Below are 22,255 nucleotides of genomic sequence, written 5' to 3'. Positions count from 1 at the left end.
ATCTCCAACTGTGTAAAGGCTCCCATCCACCGTGGGGCCACTGGCTCGAGAGGTGTGAACCACTCCTCTGTAAGTGCCTCCTGAATATCATCCCTCATAATCAACCCCCCTCTGAAGTGACTCAGCCTCTCCACCTGGGTCTCCTCTGGTAGACTACAGAAAGCCTGCCAGTCTCCAAAACTACGAGCTGGGCCTGCCGCTAAAGGTCCCCAGGCTAGACGAGGCCGAGAACCCAGCATATGACCCTGCTCTGTACGAACCGCTGGGCTCCAGATGAGCGGCTGCCTGGCCCGCTCCTCAACACAAGAAGGAGGCCGCTGAGAGAGCCCCGGTCTCAGCAGCTCCCAAGCTCTCAGGATACTCAAAGCAAATCTGTCCTCCCATCCTCTACTGAGGCCTGTCCTCCTCATCTCTATGAAGATCCAACGAATCTCTGGTGCCCAAGTACCCCCTGCAGGAGGCGCCCGGGCCTGCAGTCGCTGCAAGAGGAGCTCTTTCCAAGGCTCAGCGCCTGGAAGCAACCCCCGAACAATAAGCTTCCCCAATAAGGCTCTACTCTGATCGACTGGATCTATAATGCCCAAACCGCCCTGAGCCAGCGGAAGTGTAATAACTGCCCATGCAACCTTTGCCCGAGCTGGCTGACCGTCCCGCCCAGACCACAGAAAGTTCCTGATCAGCCTCTGTACCTGGCTGATGCAAGAGCTCGAGAAAATCCAGCAAGACGTAATGTACCACATAGTCGCTAACAGCACCTGATTTGCCACCACCACCCTCCCAGCCAAGGATAGTCGAGCTGTACTCCAATACAATAGCTTCTTCCGAATGCTCAGAAGAAGTGGGGCAATCTGCTGCTCAGGTGACAAATCGAGGCCAATCTGGCATCCCAAATACCGCACTGCTGTGCCTGGAGGAATCCATCTAAAACCGGGGTCCGGGCTCCATGCCGGAGTGGGAGCACTACTGATCCAAAAGGCCACTGTCTTGCGCCAATTGATCAATGCTCCCGAAGCTGCACTAAAAACCTGGAGCGACTGCTCTGCCCGAATAAGATTGGCCTCTTGGCCATGCAAAAATAAGCCCGTGTCGTCTGCAAACTCAGCATCAAGCAAATCCTCCCCCCGGACTAGGAGCTGAAGTCCTCTCAAACCAACCTCCTCTGCCGTCAAATACATACTCATAGCCTCCGCAAAGAAGAGAAAAAGGAAAGGGGCGAGAGGACACCCCTGACGGACTGATCTGGTCAGCTCAAAACTCGGCCCCCGAAGTTTCCAAGGACAGTTTTGTATCACCCCAGTAAGATGTTGGGGTAAAGGCGTTATGCCCACCCTTATAGTGTGTACAAGCCCATAAGTTATAGTACATAGTACACTTAGTACTTTTAATGTACTAAGTGCACTATGTGTACAAGTGCAATATACATGTGTGATAGGGGAGTCACACACTCATGCTTTTCATGAGTTGACTTATCCCCACAACTCTCTCTCTCTCTCCCTTGCTTCTCTGTGTATGTCTCCCATGAATGAACTCTAAACCCTAATTGACAGGTTTCTCCCCATCAACTGGTATTCCCTCCCTAATATTCTACTGCACCTGTTTTGCTTGCCCTAATCTGATTTGTGAGCTGCTCCGTCATTCAATTGCTGATTTCTGTGAGCCCTCCATAGAGCTGGTCGTTTTGCTGGTCGCCTGTGTATGCACAGCTGCTGGTCGTTTTGCTGGTCACCAATAACTGGTCGTTTATGCTGGTCGCCTTGCCCTGTTCACGTCGCCTGCAGCCCATAAGGCAGCCACGTGGACTGCCACGCTGCCATTAGGCAGCCACGTGGGCTGCCACGCTGCCAGTAGGCAGCCACGCTGCCCAACTAGGCAGCGCAGGGGCTGCCCAGCAGCAGCAGCAGCAGCCACACGGGCTGCACAGGAGCCCTACGGGACAGCAAATCAGCACGTACGCAATCAGCCAGAGCATCCCGTATCTGCCCAGGTCGTGCGTAACCAGCCAAGCGCCTTCTGTCATACAAACACGTGTCAGCACAGCCAGTACAGCAGGAAAGAGGCAGCCCGACTTCTTTTTTTTTGGAAGAGACTCGTGGTGCAGCAGCAACAGAACAGTGCCCCCCCTTTTCACCTGCAAGGATCAGAAATCAACACACACAGGAAGCATCAACAATCAACAAATCTTGCAACTGCAACAGCATCAATTGCCCTTTTTCAAATTCAGCCCGAAAAAAATCAGAAATTTCAGAGGTATTTGCCTCTAATTTTTTGCGAATTTCTTATCAATTTAATCAATTGAGCAGGTACAGGTGCCCAATTGCTCAATTTTTGAGCAAAATTGGCAAAATTGGGTGACATTGGTCACAATCAGGCTAAATTTGCAGGAAATTGTTCAAATCAGGATCAATTTGCAGGAAATTGGATGTCGAAATTTGGGGCTTTTGATGTAATTGTGCAATTAAGCATTCATACATGCTGTATGATGTGAGAAATCGCACATTTGGGCAAAATTGCAACAAACTGCAGTGCAAATCAAGGGGCTTTTGTGCCGATTGGATCGATTTGCATGCAGGCAATACCATTTGATGCTGTGGATAATGTGTTGATGCCTGTGAAGCACTCAATGTGCCTGTGAATCAAGGGGCTTTCACGTATTTGATGTATATGTGGCCAGGGGGAAGCATCGTGAACACTCTGGATGCCTTTATGTGCGTCAATGTACCATGTATGATCAGAAATTGATCTCAAATCAAGGGGCTTTTCAAGTTTGTATGCTTGTTGAGCTTGGCAAAGCAGCAGGCGAGACTTTTATGCCTTGAATCCTCAAAAATCAGCTTGCAGTCAAGGGGCTTTTGCCCAATTTCTGTTCGGGACTGTTTTATGCAGTGTTCGTGACTGTAAAAATCTGATTTTCACTCATTTGGACAGCCAGGAGAGCATTTATTGCTATTGTACCTGCTGGTACAGATTTGGCACAGCTTTGTGCATGTTTGGGCATGGCTGTACACTGTTTTGAGTGATCAAAAGGTTCAAATTCAGCTGCTGAAATTGCCGGTACAGGTTTGGTACATCATTGGAGAGCGCTTAGTACTGCTGTACAGTACTTTGGAAGGGCAAAAGAGGACATTTAAGGTGCTGTCCAAAATCTGCAGCAACCAGATTTTGGTGTTTTCATCACAAAAAGTGGGAGAAAAGTTGCATTCTTGCTTCCGCAGTGGGAGATAAAGCTTGGGAGAACATTTGTAAGCACTTTGTGTGCTTAGGGTGCAGTGTTTGCACATTTGCAGGGAGTCAGGCATTACAGGTTGCATTTTGCTATGGCAACCACAGGTGAGAGCTCTTCATTGCTTCACATCAAGAAGCTTGAAGGCTCGCATAATTATGATATTTGGCAAACCCAGTGCTACAATGTGTTGCTTCAGAAAAAGCAACATAAGCCTATCAAAGAAAGGGGTGTGATGCCCGCTTCTCTTACAGCTGAAGAGTGGGAAGATATGGATGAGCTGGCAAGATTTACTATCATGTTGTCTGTGTCAGACTCATTACTTTTCAGCATTCGTGAAGAGAAGACAGCTTGGGGAATGTGGCAGAGATTGCAGGACTTGTATGCCCAACAAAGTGCCTCAAGCAAAGTGTATTGGTTGAAGAAACTCATAGGCCTTCAGATGAAGGAAGGGGCTTCTATGACAGCCCATCCATATCTTCCCACTCTTCAGCTGTAAGAGAAGCGAGCTGGCAAGATCTACTATCATGTTGTCTGTGTCAGACTCATTACTTTTCAGCATTCGTGAAGAGAAGACAGCTTGGGGAATGTGGCAGAGATTGCAGGACTTGTATGCCCAACAAAGTGCCTCAAGCAAAGTGTATTGGTTGAAGAAACTCATAGGCCTTCAGATGAAGGAAGGGGCTTCTATGACAGCCCATCTCAATGAGTTTAATGGTATTGTCAGCCAGGTTATAAATCAAAAGTTGGCAATGGACGATGAGTTCAAAGCCACTTTTTTGTTATGCACTTTGCCAGAGAGTTGGGACACATTCAGGACAGCCACTAGCAATTCGAATGCTATGCTGTCATATGCAGATGTTGAGGGTGCTCTTCTTCAAGAAGAGATGAACAGGAAGAACAACTCTGTTGGCAAGTCTAATGCAATGAATGCACGTGGGAGATCCCAGCAAAGGGGGAAAAGCCAAGAAAGGGGAAGGAGCAAGTCTCGCTCCAAAAAGGATTTGGAATGCCATTATTGTGGCAAGAAGGGACACATCAAAAAGCAATGCTACAAATGGAAAAATGATCAAAAGGAAAAGGGAAAAGGCAAAGACAAAGAGAAAGACGAAGCCAAAGATGTAAAGCCAAAGGGCAAAAGTGGAGTCAAGATCGAAGAAATCAATGTGTCACATGCAGGTGGCAGTGAGGATGAGGTCCTATTTACTTCTTCACTTGATGCCCATTCACTTCTTACAGGTGGTCATGGTATGCACTCATGGATCATTGATTCAGGTGCCTCCTTTCATGTCACAGGTTGCAGAGACTTGTTTGTCAGGTACACTGCTGGCAATGAAGGAGTGGTTTATTTGGGTGATAACCATGCATGCAAAATTCTTGGCAGAGGTGATGTGAGGCTTGTATTTTCAGATGGCTCACAGCTTATGCTCCATGATGTCAGGCATGTGCCTGAGATCAAGAAGAATCTGCTTTCTACTGGACAGCTTGATGATGCTGATTATGTTACCACATTTGGTAGTGGAAAGTGGAAGATTAGTAAGGGCTCACTGGTTGTTGCCAGAGGCTCTAAGGTGGACACTCTTTATTTCATGCATGCAGGTGTTTGTCACCATGCTAATGTAAATGCAACCGAGCTGCCGGAAATCTCTATGTGGCATAGCCGGTTGGGACACATGAGTGTCAAGGGAATGGAGCAATTGTCTCGTTTGGGTTACTTGCCTTCTCTAAAGTTTTCAAGTTTTCAGTTTTGTGAGCATTGTATTTATGGTAGGCAACTACAGTGCCCCCACAAGAAAGCTCTTGGACAGAAAGATGCTCAGTTAGAGCTTGTGCATACAGATGTATGTGAGATGCCTCAGCTTTCTTTGGGAGGGGCAAAATATTTTGTGTCTTTTATTGATGATGCCACACGCAAGGTGTGGGTTTATCCTCTTCGTTTGAAGAGTGATACATTCTCAGTGTTTGAGAAGTTTGTTGCTCTTGTTGAGAATCAAACTGGCAAAACACTGAAGGCTTTGCGTTCCGACAATGGTGGAGAGTATACGTCCAAACAGTTTCAGGACTTTTGTGATGCTAAAGGCATCAAGAGGGAGCTCTCTACTCCTTATGATCCTCCACAAAACGGGACAGCAGAGAGGATGAACAGGACCATACAGGAGAAGGTCCGTTCTATGTTGTCACATGCTGCATTACCTCATGGTTTTTGGGCTGAAGCTGTTATGACAGCCGTTCACCTTATAAATAGGTCACCTAACACGAGGCTTGGTGGGAAAGTGCCAGAAGAGGTATGGACAGGGAAGCCTCCGTCATACAAGCACTTGAGAGTGTTTGGTTGCGTTGCGTACGTGCACATACGCAGGGAAATGCGCACCAAACTTGATCCTAAGTCTCACAAATGCATATTCCTAGGATATGGTGACAGAGGTGAAATGGGGTATAGACTTTGGGATCCCATAAATAGAAAGATCATACGCAGCAATGATGTCATTTTTGATGAAACATGCATGTATAAAGAGCCTGCAAGGCAACAGGAGCCTGGCAGAGTCATCTTTGATGACGATGGACATCATGGACAACAACAAAGGGCTGTAAATCAGCCATTACAGCAGGAAAACCAGCCCTTAAATGGTGCTGAAAATGGTCCAAATGGACAGCCAGATATGGCGGAAGATATCCCTATGGATATACCACAGTTGGAGGACATACCGGGCATGATTTTTCAGCCTTATGGCATGGAACAGGAGCCACCAATGGGTGATATGCAGGCTGGACAGCAACCTGCAAATGATGGTCATTGGGTACGGAGGTCCACTAGACCCTCCAGAGCCCCTGACAGGTTTGTTCCAGGGGTTGACTACTTGATGCTAACTGACTGTGGGGAGCCCTCATGTTATAAAGAGGCTTTACAGAGGGCAGACAAGGCTCTATGGGAGCGTGCCATGAAGTCAGAGATGGATTCTCTGCATAAAAATGGAACATGGAAGTTGGTGCATTTGCCTGCAGGCAAGAAGGTTTTGCCATGTAAGTGGGTATACAGGCTCAAAGTTGCATCAGATGCAAAGCCAAGATACAAAGCCAGGTTAGTGGCTAAGGGCTTCAAGCAGGAATATGGTGTGGACTTTGATGAGATCTTCTCTCCAGTGGTCAAAATGACCACACTTAGAGCTGTGTTGGCTTTGGTTGCGCATGATGATCTGGACTTGATTCAGATGGATGTGAAGACTGCTTTTCTTCACGGTGATCTCCATGAGGAGATATATATGCAGCAGCCAGAGGGTTATGCAGTAAGTGGAAAGGAGAAGCTTGTATGCAAGCTGAAAAAGAGTCTTTATGGGCTCAAACAGGCACCAAGAGAATGGTATCATAAATTTGATACATTCATGAAATCTCAGAAATTCAGGAGAAGTGACATTGATCACTGCTTGTACACCAAGAAAGCTTTGGATGGCAGTCTCTTGATTCTCATTTTGTATGTTGATGATATGTTGATTGCCGGGAAATCTCGTAAAGAGATGGATGCATTGAAAAAGAGGCTGCATGAGACCTTTGATATGAAGGATCTGGGTGATGCAAATCACATCTTGGGTATGCGGATACTTCGGGACAGAAATCAGCATGTGTTGTATTTGTCTCAGAAGGAATATATTGGCAAAGTTTTGCAGAGGTTCAATATGGACGGGGGGAAGAAGGCTAGTACTCCTTTGCCTCCATATGTGAAACTCAGTGCTATGGACAGCCCACAGTCAGATAGAGACAGGGCTGATATGGCCAAGATTCCGTATGCTTCAGCTTGTGGCAGTCTCATGTATGCCATGGTTGCTACTAGGCCGGACATTGCATTTGCAGTGGGAGTGGTTTCTAGATACATGGCCAACCCTGGCAAGAAGCATTGGGAAGCAGTGAAAGGTGTCATGAGATACCTGAAGGGCACACAGGATTTGTGCATTTGCTTTGGCAAACAGGATGCATTAGTGCATGGTTACACGGATTCGGATTATGCCGGTCATCCAGATAACCGGAAGTCTACTACCGGTTATGTATTTACATTCACAGGAGGTGCTGTGTCATGGATATCCAGGATGCAGAAGTGCACTGCCTTATCTACTACAGAGGCCGAGTATATTGCAGCCACAGAGGCTTGCAAGGAGGCATTATGGCTATCTCGGTTAGTAGTTGATTTGGGTTATACAGGGGATATTCCATTGTTGCATTGTGACAGTCAGAGTGCCATTCAGTTGGCAAAGAACCCTGTTTTTCATGCAAAGACAAAGCATGTGGATGTGAAGTATCACTTCATCAGAGAGGTGATAGAGAACAAGCAAATTCAGCTTGTTAAGATTCACACGGATGACAACCCGGCTGATCTGTTGACGAAGAGTTTGCCTCCGGAGCGGTTTGCTCATTGCAGACACTTGATGGGCATTGGATGAGGCCAGTTTCAGCCTTGATATGGCCTTGTATATTATCATGTACATGCTGATTTTTTTTTCTTTTCCTTTACTTAAGGGCACTTTGCCTTTAAGTGGGAGGTTGTTGGGGTAAAGGCGTTATGCCCACCCTTATAGTGTGTACAAGCCCATAAGTTATAGTACATAGTACACTTAGTACTTTTAATGTACTAAGTGCACTATGTGTACAAGTGCAATATACATGTGTGATAGGGGAGTCACACACTCATGCTTTTCATGAGTTGACTTATCCCCACAACTCTCTCTCTCTCTCCCTTGCTTCTCTGTGTATGTCTCCCATGAATGAACTCTAAACCCTAATTGACAGGTTTCTCCCCATCATAAGATAGCTATGTTTTGTTTCTATTTTATTTTCCATTCCATGATGAGATGTGGTCCATGTTCCTGGTATTCCATGATGAGTTTCCAAGGACAGTTTTGTATCACCCCAGTAAGATAGCTATGTTTTGTTTCTATTTTATTTTCCATTCCATGATGAGATGCCATGGTCTCATAGGCCCATTGGGTCTTTAGTAGACGCTTAATATGTATACTTACTCTCTCTCTCTCTCTCTCTCTCTCTCTCTCTCTCTCTCTCTCTCTGCGCGCACGCATTGCATGGGGGGGTGAAGAATTTCTGTCCACCGGTGTGTAGCCCGGTGGTGAAGGCCGGGCAGGAATGTATTCAAATCCCACCAGACTAAACCCTCTGGATGTCTATAGCTATATATTTCATACAACTCCAGATAAAAGAATTTATGATTCTACTTATGCATAGTAATGTGTTTGTATATTTTTATGTATGTATGTGTGCTTGTGAGCATGTACGTATGTATGCAAGTCTGTTTACATACATTCGTATATACATATTATATATAGCATGCATACATGGTAACACGCGTGTGTGTGTGTGTGTGTGCGCGCGCGCGCACGCGTGCGCGCTAGCAACCGCAAGAGTAAGAAAGAGTCGTAATAATACTTTCACTGAAATATGTGATAAAGAAAGGGCCGATTAGCTCATGGGCAATTTCGAATACACTATGGCAGAGCCAATCAGTGATAGCAAATTTGTAATAAGCTACACGGGTAGGCTTCAAAGAATGAAGGCTGATGATGATGGGACCTCATCAATACGACATTTCTCGCAATTGCGGAACGCCGGTTCTTCCTCGGAGCAAATGTTCCTTTAAGCGAGAAGCGTGATTCATATCTGTTAATTAAGAGAAAACAAACCCTGTCCTATGAAAATAAATTATTAGTTTCTGGACTTTTAAAGAATGCAATCTTACCGCCTTCCTGTTGAGAGAGTGGAGGTGTGAATAAGCCCCCGAGAGCGAAACCAGGTTCTCCAGGAATAGGAAACCTTTCAAGACCCAGGGTAATGATAGCTTTTGTTCCTTCTGCTTCAGTCCTGCAATTTTCTATCCTTTTGAGGGCCATATTGATGTAGAGTGTTAAGTATATCAAGAGTTTGTCAGCAGAGCTCTTGACATCAAACTTGCGGAAGAAAATGTTGGCCCGAAAAAAGGTTATAGCCTCATCAATAATGTCAACCTTTTCTGCTCAAAAAAAATAGAAATTATCAACAATGTGAAGTTGTCAGTCCACAACATTAAAAAAATGTGAGCACATGAAGCAAGTGTGTGCGTGCGTGCATGCACATCGTGTGCGCATACGCCTGCATGTGTGTTGTGCGGAGTAGCTTGAGGGAAGAGAAGAAAAGAAAGGGGGGGAAATCAACCTGATTCAGCTGCCGGTGCAGGTCCTCTGATGTGGCTCTTCAAGGGCAGAAGAGGGCATCCGCATGCTTGTTGAACCCCTTCTGTATTCACAAATGACGAGTGATAGACCTGAAAATTTGAAAAAAAATGTAAATGTAAGGATTCATGGTTTTGGGCGCTAAGGCTGAATGTGGTAGTATACAAGCAGTAACTCTGAGAAATTTCTAGAATGAAAACAGCATGTCCATTTACAACATTTACAACCCCTGTCATACAGAAAGCACGCACTAAGGCCTCCCTCAACTTACCAAACCAGCCACTACCTCATGTCTCCAATAATTTGCACCATCTTCTCATCCTCTTCTCTATGTATTTTCAGTTTTTTCTTCAAATCGGTTTCAAGAACCATTTAGCATGCCCTCACATTGAAAGCTATCTCCAAGACTTACTGAGGTCAAGGGCTCAACCCCACAAGAGTACCATTCACACCGTGTAAACATGTATTTCTTGCCTTCATTGGCCCAAAACATAAACGTGAGGTGTACACCTTTGGGTGCACAAAAGTCTTAGTCCCACATGGTAGGGGAGAAAGAGTAAGACTTACGTATGAACCTTCTTGATGCAAACCCCAAAGACGACTAGTTGCAAGTGTGGCCAACATACTGAAAGTGGTGCTACAGTTCGTCAAGGACACCCTAGACTCTCCCTTCTTGGAATAGCAGCCCTCCCACATAACCAGTCCAGGAGAGGAAGTCCTCTCAACAAAGAGTCTCATGGAAGCCATTTGATTCAATTTAATTGAATAGTTATGATGCATATTTATCAGACGCTAAGACACAACACTGGTTCCAGCCACTAGGAACAACCCAAACCCCAAGGGCCAACCCCCACCATGCGGGGATCCCCAAACTTGCCAACACCTGATTTTGCCAAAAAATGCACATCTAGAGTGTCCACATTTTCAGAAGAAGACCAAAGACAGGCAGACCAAGCAACCCAAGAAAGGCTTGAACGTGAAGCTATGAACTCCAGAACCAACAGTTGATAGCCGCTATGCAGGCAAACATGCTGTCTCTTCTCCCTACACAAGTGCACCAGGGACCGAGTTCCTCCACCACCCCAACCACCACCGCCATACGAGCTCAACCGAACTTTAGTAAGTATGATGGTAAGGTGATCATGCTGTAGTCATACAATTCATTCATCAATTTGTAGCATATTTTCCGTTGGCAAAGCTTTCAGATCCTCAAGATCACGTCCACCTGGCGGCACCTCACCTTTCTAGCAAAAAGGTCACCTCATGGAAGCATTGGTATCGACCCGATCACAGGGGCTCCGCAGTATGCACGGGACACCTTCGTGTCTGATCTCAAATAAAGGTTACTATGTTGGCGTTGAAATTCGCCACCCTTCTCTCCTACACTGCCACATGCTGGGCTTCTATCCCACATGCTGTGATTCGGTCTTCAGGGCCCTCCTATATGGGGCACTATGCCCGTGGTCTCCCTCATCGCCCATTTATGGTGGACACAGGGATTTGGGGGTGGGGAGACCATTTGGCCAAGCTAGGCCTCCGTCCTCTCGCATTGTTGGCGGTTCTCCTGGGCTGCTCTTCCGCGTTTCTGATATGGTATCAGAGCCTATTCGGCTCTTGGGCTCCTCCTCAAGTTCGCTCCCACTCGGCATCGTTCGGGCGCTGTTGCTCGGCATCATTCCGGCATCTCTTTCTAGGGAGGTGTTGGCGTTGAAATTTGCCACCCTTCGCTCCTACACTACCATGTCAACAGCTTCTATCGCACATGCTGAGATTCGTTTTTCATGGCCATCCTATATGGGGCACTACGCCCCGTTGTCTCCCTCATCCCCCACTTATGGTGGACACAGGGACTTGGGGATGGGGACACCATTCGGCTAGGCTAGGCCTCCATCCTCTTCCGCATTGTTGGCAGTTCTCCTGAGCGGCTCTTCCAAGTTTTTGATATTCTTTTTTTTTTCCGAGAAAAGATCCTTTCATTAGTTATATAAAAAACGCCCGTTGGGCTACAAAAACCCTCTCCTGCTCATAAGAAGGCAGAGCAGAGATCCAATCAAGGCAGCTAGGGAGACTCTCCCTAGGTGCAAAAAGGTACAAATATCAGTACAAAGAACTGAGAGGCTATATCATACAATAGGAGGGGGGAAAAGCCAAACAGGTGGCCTGTAGTGCCAGCGGGGGGTACCCGCGTGTAGGGTATAGAAGGGGCCGCTGCGCCAAGTGGTGTGAAAGGCCTAGCGCCGCAAGATCGCCTCATCCGAGTCGCCCCGGATGCGGTCATACTGTCCTCGCAGGGTGTGGATCAACTCCTGCCAAATCCCCCGAAGTCTCTGCTGGTGGCTCCAGTCTCCCCTCGAAGGCCCTGAAACACCGGGCTCTCCATGTGAACCAGATGGTGAGGCTGCTGAGGAGCTCCCATCGTAGATCCCTCTCCTGTGTCCAGCCGGCGGACGAGAAATCCGGTGCACGAACAAGGCGAGGCTGGCCCCTAATGAATCTGATAACCTGGTTGTCTTGCTCCGTCTCGTATCCCAGAGCAGGCCCTGACGAAGTCGACCAAGTAGCGGCACTCCACGTATACATGCCCTCTGGAGAGAGGGGGGCCAGAATGCGAAGCATCCGCAGCCAAATCTGTTGCGCCTGTGGACAGTCCCATAGGCAGTGTCTCTATGTCTCCAAAGGGTGGCCGCATCGGACGCAGGCCGCCGGAAGACCATTGTAGACAAGCCAGGTGCCAACTGCAGAGCCCCTGTGGACAACCAGCCACTGGAAGGTCAAGATCTTGCATGCCTGTCGACTAGCCCAGAGCCTGGTCCAAAAATCCTCCAGGAACTCGTGTGAGAGTCCCTGTAGCCGCCAATGCTCCGATGCAGCTCGAGAGACCATCCTCCTCGCAGTCAAAATATGTCTCCCCAACCGAACAGTGTACTGGAAAAAGGTGATCTCTGTGGCCTCGGGGGATGCATAAGGATCATCCCACTCGTACTCGCCAAGGTCCCACTGGAGCCGGGCCAAGGGACGCGCAGCATATGCCCATATGCGCCAATCAGAGTCCACATCTGCAAGGTCTGGATCAATATGCCACTTCCGGGAAGCGACGGCCACTACCCGTATCCTCTGAAAGATGCACTCTGCAACCAAAGGCGACTCCGCCTCCACTCTCTGAAGTCTGCCCTCATTCTGGATCTCATAGTAGAGGCATCTACCATCCTCAGTGCAAGCTCTGACAGTAATCAGGATCTCCAACTGTGTAAAGGCTCCCATCCACCGTGGGGCCGCTGGCTCGAGAGGCGTGAACCACTCCTCAGTGAGTGCCTCCTGAATGTCATCCCTCATAATCAGCCCCCCTCTGAAGTGACTCAGCCTCTCCACCTGGATCTCCTCTGGGAGACTGCAGAAGGCCTGCCAGTCTCCAAAACTGCGTGCTGGGCCTGCCGCCAATGGTCCCCAGGCTAGACGAGGCCGAGATCCCAACATATGACCCTGCTCTGTGCGTACCGCTTGGCTCCAGATGAGCGGCTGTCTAGCCCGCTCCTCATCACAAGTAGGAGGTCTCTGAGAAAGCCCCGGTCTCAGCAACTCCCAAGCTCGCAGGATGCTCAAGGCAAATCTGTCCTCCCATCCCTCTGGTGCCCAAGTGCCCCCTGCTGGGGGAGCCCTAGCCTGCAGTCGCTGAAAAAGGAGTTCCTTCCAAGGCTCAGTGCCTGGAAGCAGCCCCCGAACAATAAGCTTCCCCAATAAGGCTCTACTCTGATCAACTGGATCTATAATGCCCAAGCCCCCCTGGGCCAGCGGAAGAGTAATAACTGCCCAAGCAACCTTAGCCCGGGCTGGCTGACCATCCCGCCCAGACCAAAGAAAGTTCTTGATCAGCCTCTGTACTTGGCTGATGCAAGAGCTCGAGAAGATCCAGCAAGACGTGATGTACCACATGGTCGCTAAAAGCACCTAATTTGTCACCACCACCCTCCCAGCCAAGGATAGCCGAGCTGTACTCCAATACAAAAGCTTCTTCCGAATGCTCAGAAGAAGCGGGGCGATCTGCTCATGTGACAAATCTAGTCCAATCTGGCATCCCAAATACCGCACTGCTGTGCCAGGAACCCATCTAAAACCCAGGTCTAGGCTCCATGCCGGGGTGGGAGCGCTACTGATCCAAAAGGCCACTGTCTTGCGCCAATCGATCAATGCTCCAGAAGCTGCACCAAAAACCTGTAGCGACTGCTCTGCCCTCTGAAGATTGGCCTCCTGGCCATGCAAAAACAATCCCGTGTCATCAGCAAACTCAGCATCGAGCAGGTCCTCACCCCGGACTGGGAGCTGGAGTCCTCTCAAACCAACCTCCTCTGCCGTCAAATACATGCTCATAGCCTCAGCAAAGAAGAGAAAAAGAAACGGAGCGAGAGGACACCCCTGACGGACTGATCTGGTCAACTCAAAACTCGGCCCCGTCCTCCTGCCATCAGCACCTGGCTACAAGTTGTGGAATATAGAGCCGCCACTCCTCGAATCCAAACTGGCTCAAAGCCCAGGCGAAGCATAGTGCGCTCTTAGAAACCCCAATCGACTCTATCGTATGCCTTCTCAAAATCGAGAAGCATCACAACCAGGTCCTCACCGAGAAATCTAGCTCGGGCCGTCTCCTCCCAGAAGGTGAAAATGTTGTCAAGGATACTGCGCTCCTTGACGAATCCTGTCTGGGTAGCATGAATCAACTCCCCAAGGAAGGGGTGGATCCTCTAACTCAAGGTCTTTGCTAAGACCTTGTAGACAGTATGAGGATCGTAATAGGTCTCCAATGCCGAATATCATCTAACACTCCCTCCCCCTTGGGGATAAGAAAGATTAAGCCCTCTGAAAAGCTCTGTGGCATCACCCCGGTGTCCAAAACATACTGAAAGCCCCTGCGGAGGCCTGGCCCCAAAAGGTCCCAATAGCGCATAAAAAAGGCAAGCGTCAATCCGTCCTCCCTAGGGCAACTATGGCGCGGAAGGACCCTCAAAGCCTTAGCAAGCTCAACCTCTGAAAGAGGCTCACCCAGAACTGTGCACATACGATCTGTGACCCTCCTCTGCACATGGGCCCACACAGTCTGTCTGCAAGCATCCCGTGCCTCCGTGGCTGGCTCCGTTGAAAGCAGGTCTCTATAGAACTCAGTGGCAATGGCTCTGATCTCCCCGGGCTCAGTGGCTAACGATCCGTCCTCCCTCCTGAGCTGGCATACTCCTGCTCGAGCATGGCGGGGTCCAGTAATCTCAAAGAACTCCCCAATCACTCTATCACCAAGCTGCATCCACTGAGAGGCTTGGCGATGATAGTAGAACTCATGTCTTTGCTCCTCTGCCTCTCTAACCTCCTGGCGTGCCTAGCTCAGCTAGGACGCCACCCACTCACATGTAGGTTGCTGCTCCTGAAGGCGCTGGAGCGAAGCAAGGCTACGTCTCAAACGACACTCCTGCTCTCATGTCTCTCCCAGCCGTGTCAAGGCTACAGCGTGCAAAAAAGAGCTGAGCTCGATGAGTCCCTGGGCACACTGGCCCGCTGCATCCTGGTCAGAGCTCTGGCTATCATGCCATATCCTCTCTATGTCCTCAGAAAGACTAGGATCTGTAAGTACCCTCTCTGGGATCCTCAACTGCAAGTTGGTATCCCGTGTCCTCTCCTCAAGTGTCAAAATAACTGGCACATGGTCTGAAAAAGAGGTGCCAGCGAGAATGCCAACGGAGCCCCCACGCTCCCCGAACCTGTCACCCACATAGAAGCGATCAATCCGTGATAGATTAGTCCCTCCCTGCCGGCTATCCGACCAAGAAAAACTAAGACTGTCCTGAGAGCGGGAGAAAGCCTCATGCTGCCATGCATCAGTGATCCGCAGTGTCATGCAAAATCGCTCCCAAGCTGCAAGCTCCGTGCCGTGCACTGTAACATGACTGCCTCCCACCCTATCGGCCGGGTCCTCAAGCATGTTGAAGTCTCCCCCGACACACCAATGTGCGGCCTCAGGCAATGCATCCGTAACAAGGGTCCAGAACTCTGCTCTGGCACTAGCATGGTTGGGCGCATAGACATTGAGCATGCCAAAGAGCTCATCATGCATCCTCAGAATAACATACTGTGCTCTACCAGGCACAATGACCCCGCGATCCACAATGGCCTGCCGCCATACATCCATAATGACCATACATACTCCTCCCTGCCCACCCAAGGGGCCAAACCCTACAGACCAAAATGTGTCCCATCTACCAGGCATCACCGAACCGTATCTCCAGATCCTGCTCTCACTCAAATGGTGCTCCTGCATCATCAGAATATCAATACTGCCCCCAACCAGACATCTCTGAAGCTCCTGCCTCAAGCAGCCACGATAACGTACATAGTGTGCGCCTGTACATTCCATGAGATGATCCTCACGGATGACCTGCTGAGGTGGAGGCTGTCTCAGCCGTACGGCGGGCCTTCGCAAGCGGCTTGGATGGAGAATAGTCCCCATCCAAGCGGCTACGAATCTGCCCACCCGGTGTGCTGCAAGAATCTCGGATCAGGCGCCAGTGGCTGTCCCATGGCGACTGCCTCCCGCTCAGAGAGAGCAACCTCGTGTATGCATACATAACCAGGGTCGCGTGCTAGGTCTGCCACTATGCGAACCACCAAATGTCGAATCCCGGAGGCATCCACACTCCCGGTATCAAAGAAAAAATGAGCCAACTCCCAGAGTCAGCCTATCACGTCTGTCACCTCCAGATCGCTCACATGGTGCCTGAGTCTTCAAAATGCTAAGAGCGAGATCCAGAGTCCACTCCCGGTCGCTAGGGCCACAGAGAGGGAAGGAGAAGGCCACCGCTGAATCAAGTGCCTCCTCCCCTCGGGCCGGAGGTATCACTACATGAACTCTGATGGGTGCTGGCTGATGGGGACCCTCCGCTCCAAAAAGCCGTGTGAAGGAGTAGTCAAAAGCCTCCGAGCGCTGTCTAGTGTCGAGACTACACAGCCGACTGCGGATAGAGGATATCCGTGAAGCCTGAATCGGCATGGTAAGTCTCCTCTGCGGTGCTCGAGCAAGGTCGGTGCTCAGTGCCCGCCGGACTGCAGGTGAGCGCCAGGGTACTGCCAAGGCCTCCCGGGGAGTTGAGGCGAGCGGAGGGGGAGGAGGGGGGGGGGGGTGGAGAAGGAGCCGCTGACAAAACGGGAGCGGGAACGGGAGGAGGCGAAGGTGGAAGCGGAGGGGGGGAAGGGGGAGGGGGGGTGGGGGTGGGGGGTGGGGGCAAAGGAGGGGGTGCTGGCATCTCCTGATCCTCTCAGCTGCATCTACCATGGTGAACTTTGTCACAAAGAGGCCAAAGGGTTTGAGCATGTACAGGGCCAATAGTGATCTTGAGCTTCTAAAGCCCTCCAAAACTCGGTTTGCATATATGTTTATTGTGGTGGAGAGACTAGTGAGAGTGCGACGTGGCTTATGACGCACTGTTGTGTGTCGTGAATGGACAGCATGGGAGGACAAGGATGACCCCAAGTCTATAGCATTCTCTCGTATGGTCATGAGAGATACTTGGTGTATAGTGTCCTTCGGCTCACAGACATGGAGGGAAGTACCATTGGGCTGCTTTATGAGTTCATGGACAGAATTGGTGAAGCTCTCAATGATTTCACTACCTTGTCGCGTGACAGGTGCTCACCCTTGGGCTTTAACTTTAGTCTTTGAGTCTTTCTCTTGAGTCTTCCTATAAGTTATTTTATAAATCTTGATCTCTTATGTATGTCACATGTTACATGTAGAGTTCAAGATATTAAGGAGATCTGGAATCGGCGTTGGGATTGGTTTCATAGGCCAATCCATGCTATTGCTCACATTTTGCATCCCCTTTGGAGGAATGAGGAGCAATACCTCAATGAGGTGCTAGAGTCAGGATGGATCGAGTACATTACCAAGTTGGTGGGAGTGGGAGGTGATATACAGCTGATGAGAAAGCTCGAGGATGAGCTTCTCATTTACCGCAACGGTAGCCATATGTTTGGGCGAGCTACTGTATTGCTCAGGGAGACACAGTTGGAGCCAGTGTCTTGGTGGGAGAAATACGGTATTGGGACACCCAACTTGGTAAGGTTTCTTGATTCTTGAATCTTGTATCTTTGTCTCGTGAGTCCTACTCTTTCAAAATCTACATTCAAATGCTACTCTCTTTTTGACTCTAACTTAACATTCTTTTTTGTACAATGTAGAGACGGATCGCATTGAGAGTTCTCTCCCAGGATTGCAGTTGAGGGCCTTGTGAGAGAAACTGGAGTACATGGGCTCTTTTTCACACGAAAAAGAGAAAGACTCTCCTCAACACAATTGGAGAGGCTTGTCTTTTGTCATTGCAATCTCCGATTGCTAGAACAAAAGGGTCATCCCATTGAGCCTCGCCAAGTGAATCCAGATAAGATTGATATCATGAAGTGCAAGGAGATTCCCGACATTCCTCAGGAGGAGAGAGACATCTATTCTATGCTCTATGAGGAGATCATGGCTCCGGCTCGCACTACACGATCTTCTCGAGAGGCTAGTACTAGTGGTGCACCTGCACCTCTAGAGGATGAGGCCTTTGAGGACTTGTGTCACAAATCCCTATATTCTAGGGACATGCGGATGCGTGTCAGGCCTAGAAACATGCGGATGCATGTATGTATTATACCTGGGCATGTGTATGGATCATATGAGTGGATGCATATGAGTCCAAGGACATGGCAGGACATTTGTGGACTTTCGGGCGGTGCCCGTGTGGATTCCGGCCATGCACACATGGTGTGTTATGATGGCAGGCGGAATATTTTCAAGTACAAGAATGATGATAGGTGGTTCTCCAAGTTTACATGTGCACAATGCATAAATGATGCATGCCATAACTTTATTTTACTTTGTGTGACATTGTCTTGCTGTCTGGACAATGCTTGTTATTTTGGCTTGTGAAGTCCGAGGGACCGGGGACGCCCGGGCACCTTGTGGACACGTGTGTGCACTCCTGCTTGGGCCTAAAACTGTGCGCTTATGGGTTTTGCAGGTGGTAAGTGCGTCCACACTCAATTTACAGCTTATTTCATTTACTACTAAAGTTTATTGGTTTGCAGGTCCACACTCATTAATAAGTGGCCGGACAACTTATAATGCGTTCGCATTTGGTTGGACCAAAATTAATGAAGTCCGGACAGCTTATGGCCATTTCCCATTTGGTTGGACCTAAACTTATACAAACAGGACAAATGGAGCACTATGGGCTGGACACCTACCTGGACACCTTATGGGGGACACATGTCAGCCAGTTTGTGCACCCACCAAGCCCCTTAGGTGGCACTGGAGAAAGGCGCCTCCCTCAAGAGGCCTTTTGGGCTGTTTTATTCATTATTCAACACATTGGAGAGCTGATTGAAGCTTTGGGAGTTGCTACAGGGCTGGTTGCTTGCTTCCCGGACTCACACAAGCTTGGATAATGATCCCCACACTCTTCTAAAGGGCTGGTTGGTAAATTTCAGACCTGTATTTTCTGGTTATTGCGAGTTTTGGGCTGGTTACAGGTGTCCAAAGTCAACTTGGACAATACAGGACAGCTCTAGGGACCTCCACAGGGCTATAGGACCCTTTTCAGGTGGATTTCTCGCGATGGAAAGCTGCTGTTTTGGACTGGTTATTGCATAAAACAGGCCGGACAGCAATGGAATATGTGAGCATGGATGTGTCTCAAGGATTCCTGGTGTAACAGGTGTTTAGGGCAAGCATTGGGAACACTTGCTCGCGGAGAACACAGGTTTCTGGATCAGTTTCTCGCGTGGAAACAGGGCCTAAAGATCCATTTACATCCTGTGCAGGGCGGAGTACCTGTGAGGATTGTGATACTCTTGTGCAGGGCGGATGTACCTGTGAAGAGGCTTGTGCAGGGCGGATGTACCTGTGTGTAGGGCGGATGTACCTACAGATTCTCTTGTTTGAGATGTATTCATACATGATGTCTATGGAGATGCAGGTACTCATGACACTATGCATTCTGATTTGGAATCTTTGAGGCGTCAAGTGCGACGCTATAGGGCTGAAACCGAAGAGCTTAGGTCATTGAAAAATGACCCGGATGTACAAAGGGTGTTGGCTGCGAAGGCAAAGGCTTCGGTCCATGAAGTCACTTTTGAAGCAATTGCAAAGGAAATGGATGTTGAGAAACCCCGAGAGCTTGCACTTGCATACCTAATGGTTAAGGGTGATGTATACACCGAAGCAGATGGTAGTTTGGCTTTCAAGAAGCCACCCCTCATGGCTGCCCGTGGTGATGCACATGATGCACAACAAGCAGAAAGAGCACAGCAAGTGCCAAATGCTGAAAGGACAAGAGTCCCTGGTGCTAGGCTTGATGCAGGTCAAGAGAAGAGTAAGGATGAGGGATCCTCTACTCATTCCCGCTTTGCTCCAAGAAGACATGTCCGTTCTCGTGTTGAGCTTTCCACTCATTTGGAGAGTGTGGCTCAAGAGAGAACGAAGAGGGATCGTGAATCTTCATCGCGGCATCATCATCATGCAGATGAACAGGATGTACACAGGGATGCATATAGAAGGAAGAAGCCTCGAGAGTTCAAATCCGGTGACAAGGATGTAAAGTTTGAAAACTTTCAGGGACGGATGGACTCTACCAAAGCACTTGCTTTCATTAGACAGTTTGAGATAGCTTTTTGCAATGAAGACTTTTCGGAAAAGTCTATGCTCAGGCATGTGGGAATGCATCTCAAGGATACGGCAAGTGATTGGTGGCTTGCAAAAATACTTGATGGAAGTGCTGCCCCAACTTGGTCTTCTTTCAAAATTCAGTTTTATGATCAATTCTTACCACCAAACTTTGCAAAGGATGTACGCAAGGAGTGGGATTGGCTGTCCCAAGATGAGGGAGAGTCCGTTGCTTCATACATAGCAAAGTTTTGGAAAGTCCTTCTCAAGGTTACTCCCTTCATGAAGATTGGAGAGGACGAGAAGAAGAGAAAGTTTGAATCGGGGCTCCATCACATCATCCAACAAAGCTTGGGAGTGTACCCAAATAAGACCATACAAGAGCTTATACACTCAGCCATGATTGCGGAGAACTTGCACATAAAAGCACCCACAAATAAGCCATTTGCAGGTCAAAACAAGAGCAAATTCAGGGCTGGTTATGACCAGAAAAAGGGTGGACAGCCACCTAAGAATGCTCCCAAAGATGGCCGAGATGCAAAGGATGACTCCGAAAAGAAGCCGGGGGGTAAACGCCACAATTTTGGGCTCTCAAAACAGCAATTGGAAGAGTACAGGAAGGCTGGAAAATGCTTTAAGTGTGGCAGTAAAGATCATATATATCCTAAATGCCCACAGAATCCTAAGAATGCTGAGCCTAATGTGCAAAAACCTCTTGTGAATGTTGTACCCGATGTGCAGGGTAATACAGGGCATGAGCCCAAGAGTAGAGTCATATGCAAGGCTTGGGGCAAATTGAAGGATCAGCCCGCTTTGTTTCTTTTTGATGATGCTTCCACAGATAACTTTATATCCGTACAGATGGCTGCCGCCATAGGTCTCAATGTGGAAGACATGGGAATGCAAATGAATGCAGATGCCGCCTTTGAGGGCAAACAGGTTGATGTAACTCCGGTCATTGGTAAGCTCCGTGTACATATACAGGACTACCTCGACTATGAGAGCTTTCTAGTGGCTCCTCTTACAGGTTGTGATGTTTTGTTGGGGATGCCCTGGCATCACCGTTTAGAGCCTGTTAAGGCTTACAAAGAGAAGAAAATCAGCTTTGTACATAGAGGCCGTGAGCACTCTATAGATGCTGGTACTACTGGAAGTACCATACCTCTTGTAAGCCATGTACAAATTAATAAGGCAATAAAGAAATCAGCTTGTTCTTACTTGGTTTTTGTACGTGATACCATTGAACATTCTAGTGTTGATGTTAGTACATTAGATCAAGACAAGCTTAACTTTTTGAATGAGTTCAAAGATTGTTTTGCGAATGCTTTGCCAGCAAGGTTGCCACCAGAGAGGCCGGAAGATCATTGCATAGATCTAATTCCCGGTAGCTCTCCACCTAATAGGCCACCATACAGGGTGAGTGCTAGTCAACAAGAAGAGATTATGGCACAGGTGAATGAACTTTTGGAAAAGGGTTTGATTCGGCCTAGTTCCTCGCCATATTGCTCGCCGGTACTTCTTGTTCAAAAGAAGGATGGTACTTACAGGATGTGTGTTGATTACCGTGCCCTCAATAAGATAACCATCAAGAATCGGTTTCCCATTCCGCGCATTGATGACATCTTGGACAAGCTTGAAGGTTCGGCATGTTTCAGCCGAATAGACCTCAAGAGTGGGTATCATCAAGTGAGAGTGGCACCTCAAGATGTACACAAGACTGCATTCAGGACAGCCTTTGGTCTTTATGAGTTTTTGGTGGTGCCTTTTGGCCTTACAAATGCACCCGCTACCTTCAACAGGATGATGGACAAGGTGTTCAGAAAGCATAGAAAGTTCACAGGTATATTCTTTGATGACATTATTGTATTCTCAAAGAATGAAGCCCAACATCGTGAGCACCTGGCTATTGTGTTTAAAGAGCTTAAGGAAAATCAGCTCTACATAAATGCAAAAAAGAGTGAATTCTTCCTCCCAGAAATTCACTATCTTGGTCACATTGTATCAAAGGATGGTGTGCGCATGGATCCCGCAAAGATACAAACCATGCAAGAATGGCCAGAGCTGAAATCAGTCCATGAAGTGAGGAGCTTCCTTGGTTTATGTGCTTACTACAGGAGGTTCGTCAAGCATTTTGCTTTTATTGCCGCTCCG

At 48.4% G+C, this 22,255-nt stretch overlaps 1 protein-coding gene across 1 annotated transcript in view; it reads right to left on the bottom strand.

The window, feature by feature from the left end:
* LOC147619566 (uncharacterized) overlaps positions 1 to 22,255 on the bottom strand; it is a 54,874-nt gene that overhangs the window by 15,940 nt on the left and 16,679 nt on the right. The window contains exons 3-4 of the mRNA XM_086773463.1: positions 9,410 to 9,518; positions 8,958 to 9,227 (exon numbers count right to left, since the gene is read on the bottom strand). Of these exons, the coding sequence (XP_086629589.1) occupies positions 8,958 to 9,227; positions 9,410 to 9,518 (379 nt within the window). The remainder of the gene's footprint in view (positions 1 to 8,957; positions 9,228 to 9,409; positions 9,519 to 22,255) is intronic.

Source organism: Cibotium barometz, chromosome 33 (genome assembly GCF_041138505.1).
Source record: "Cibotium barometz isolate CiBa-2024 chromosome 33, ASM4113850v1, whole genome shotgun sequence".
Taxonomy (NCBI): domain Eukaryota; kingdom Viridiplantae; phylum Streptophyta; class Polypodiopsida; order Cyatheales; family Cibotiaceae; genus Cibotium; species Cibotium barometz.
The sequence above is the reverse complement of the archived record's forward strand: the minus strand, read 5'-3'. Positions and strand labels throughout refer to the sequence as shown.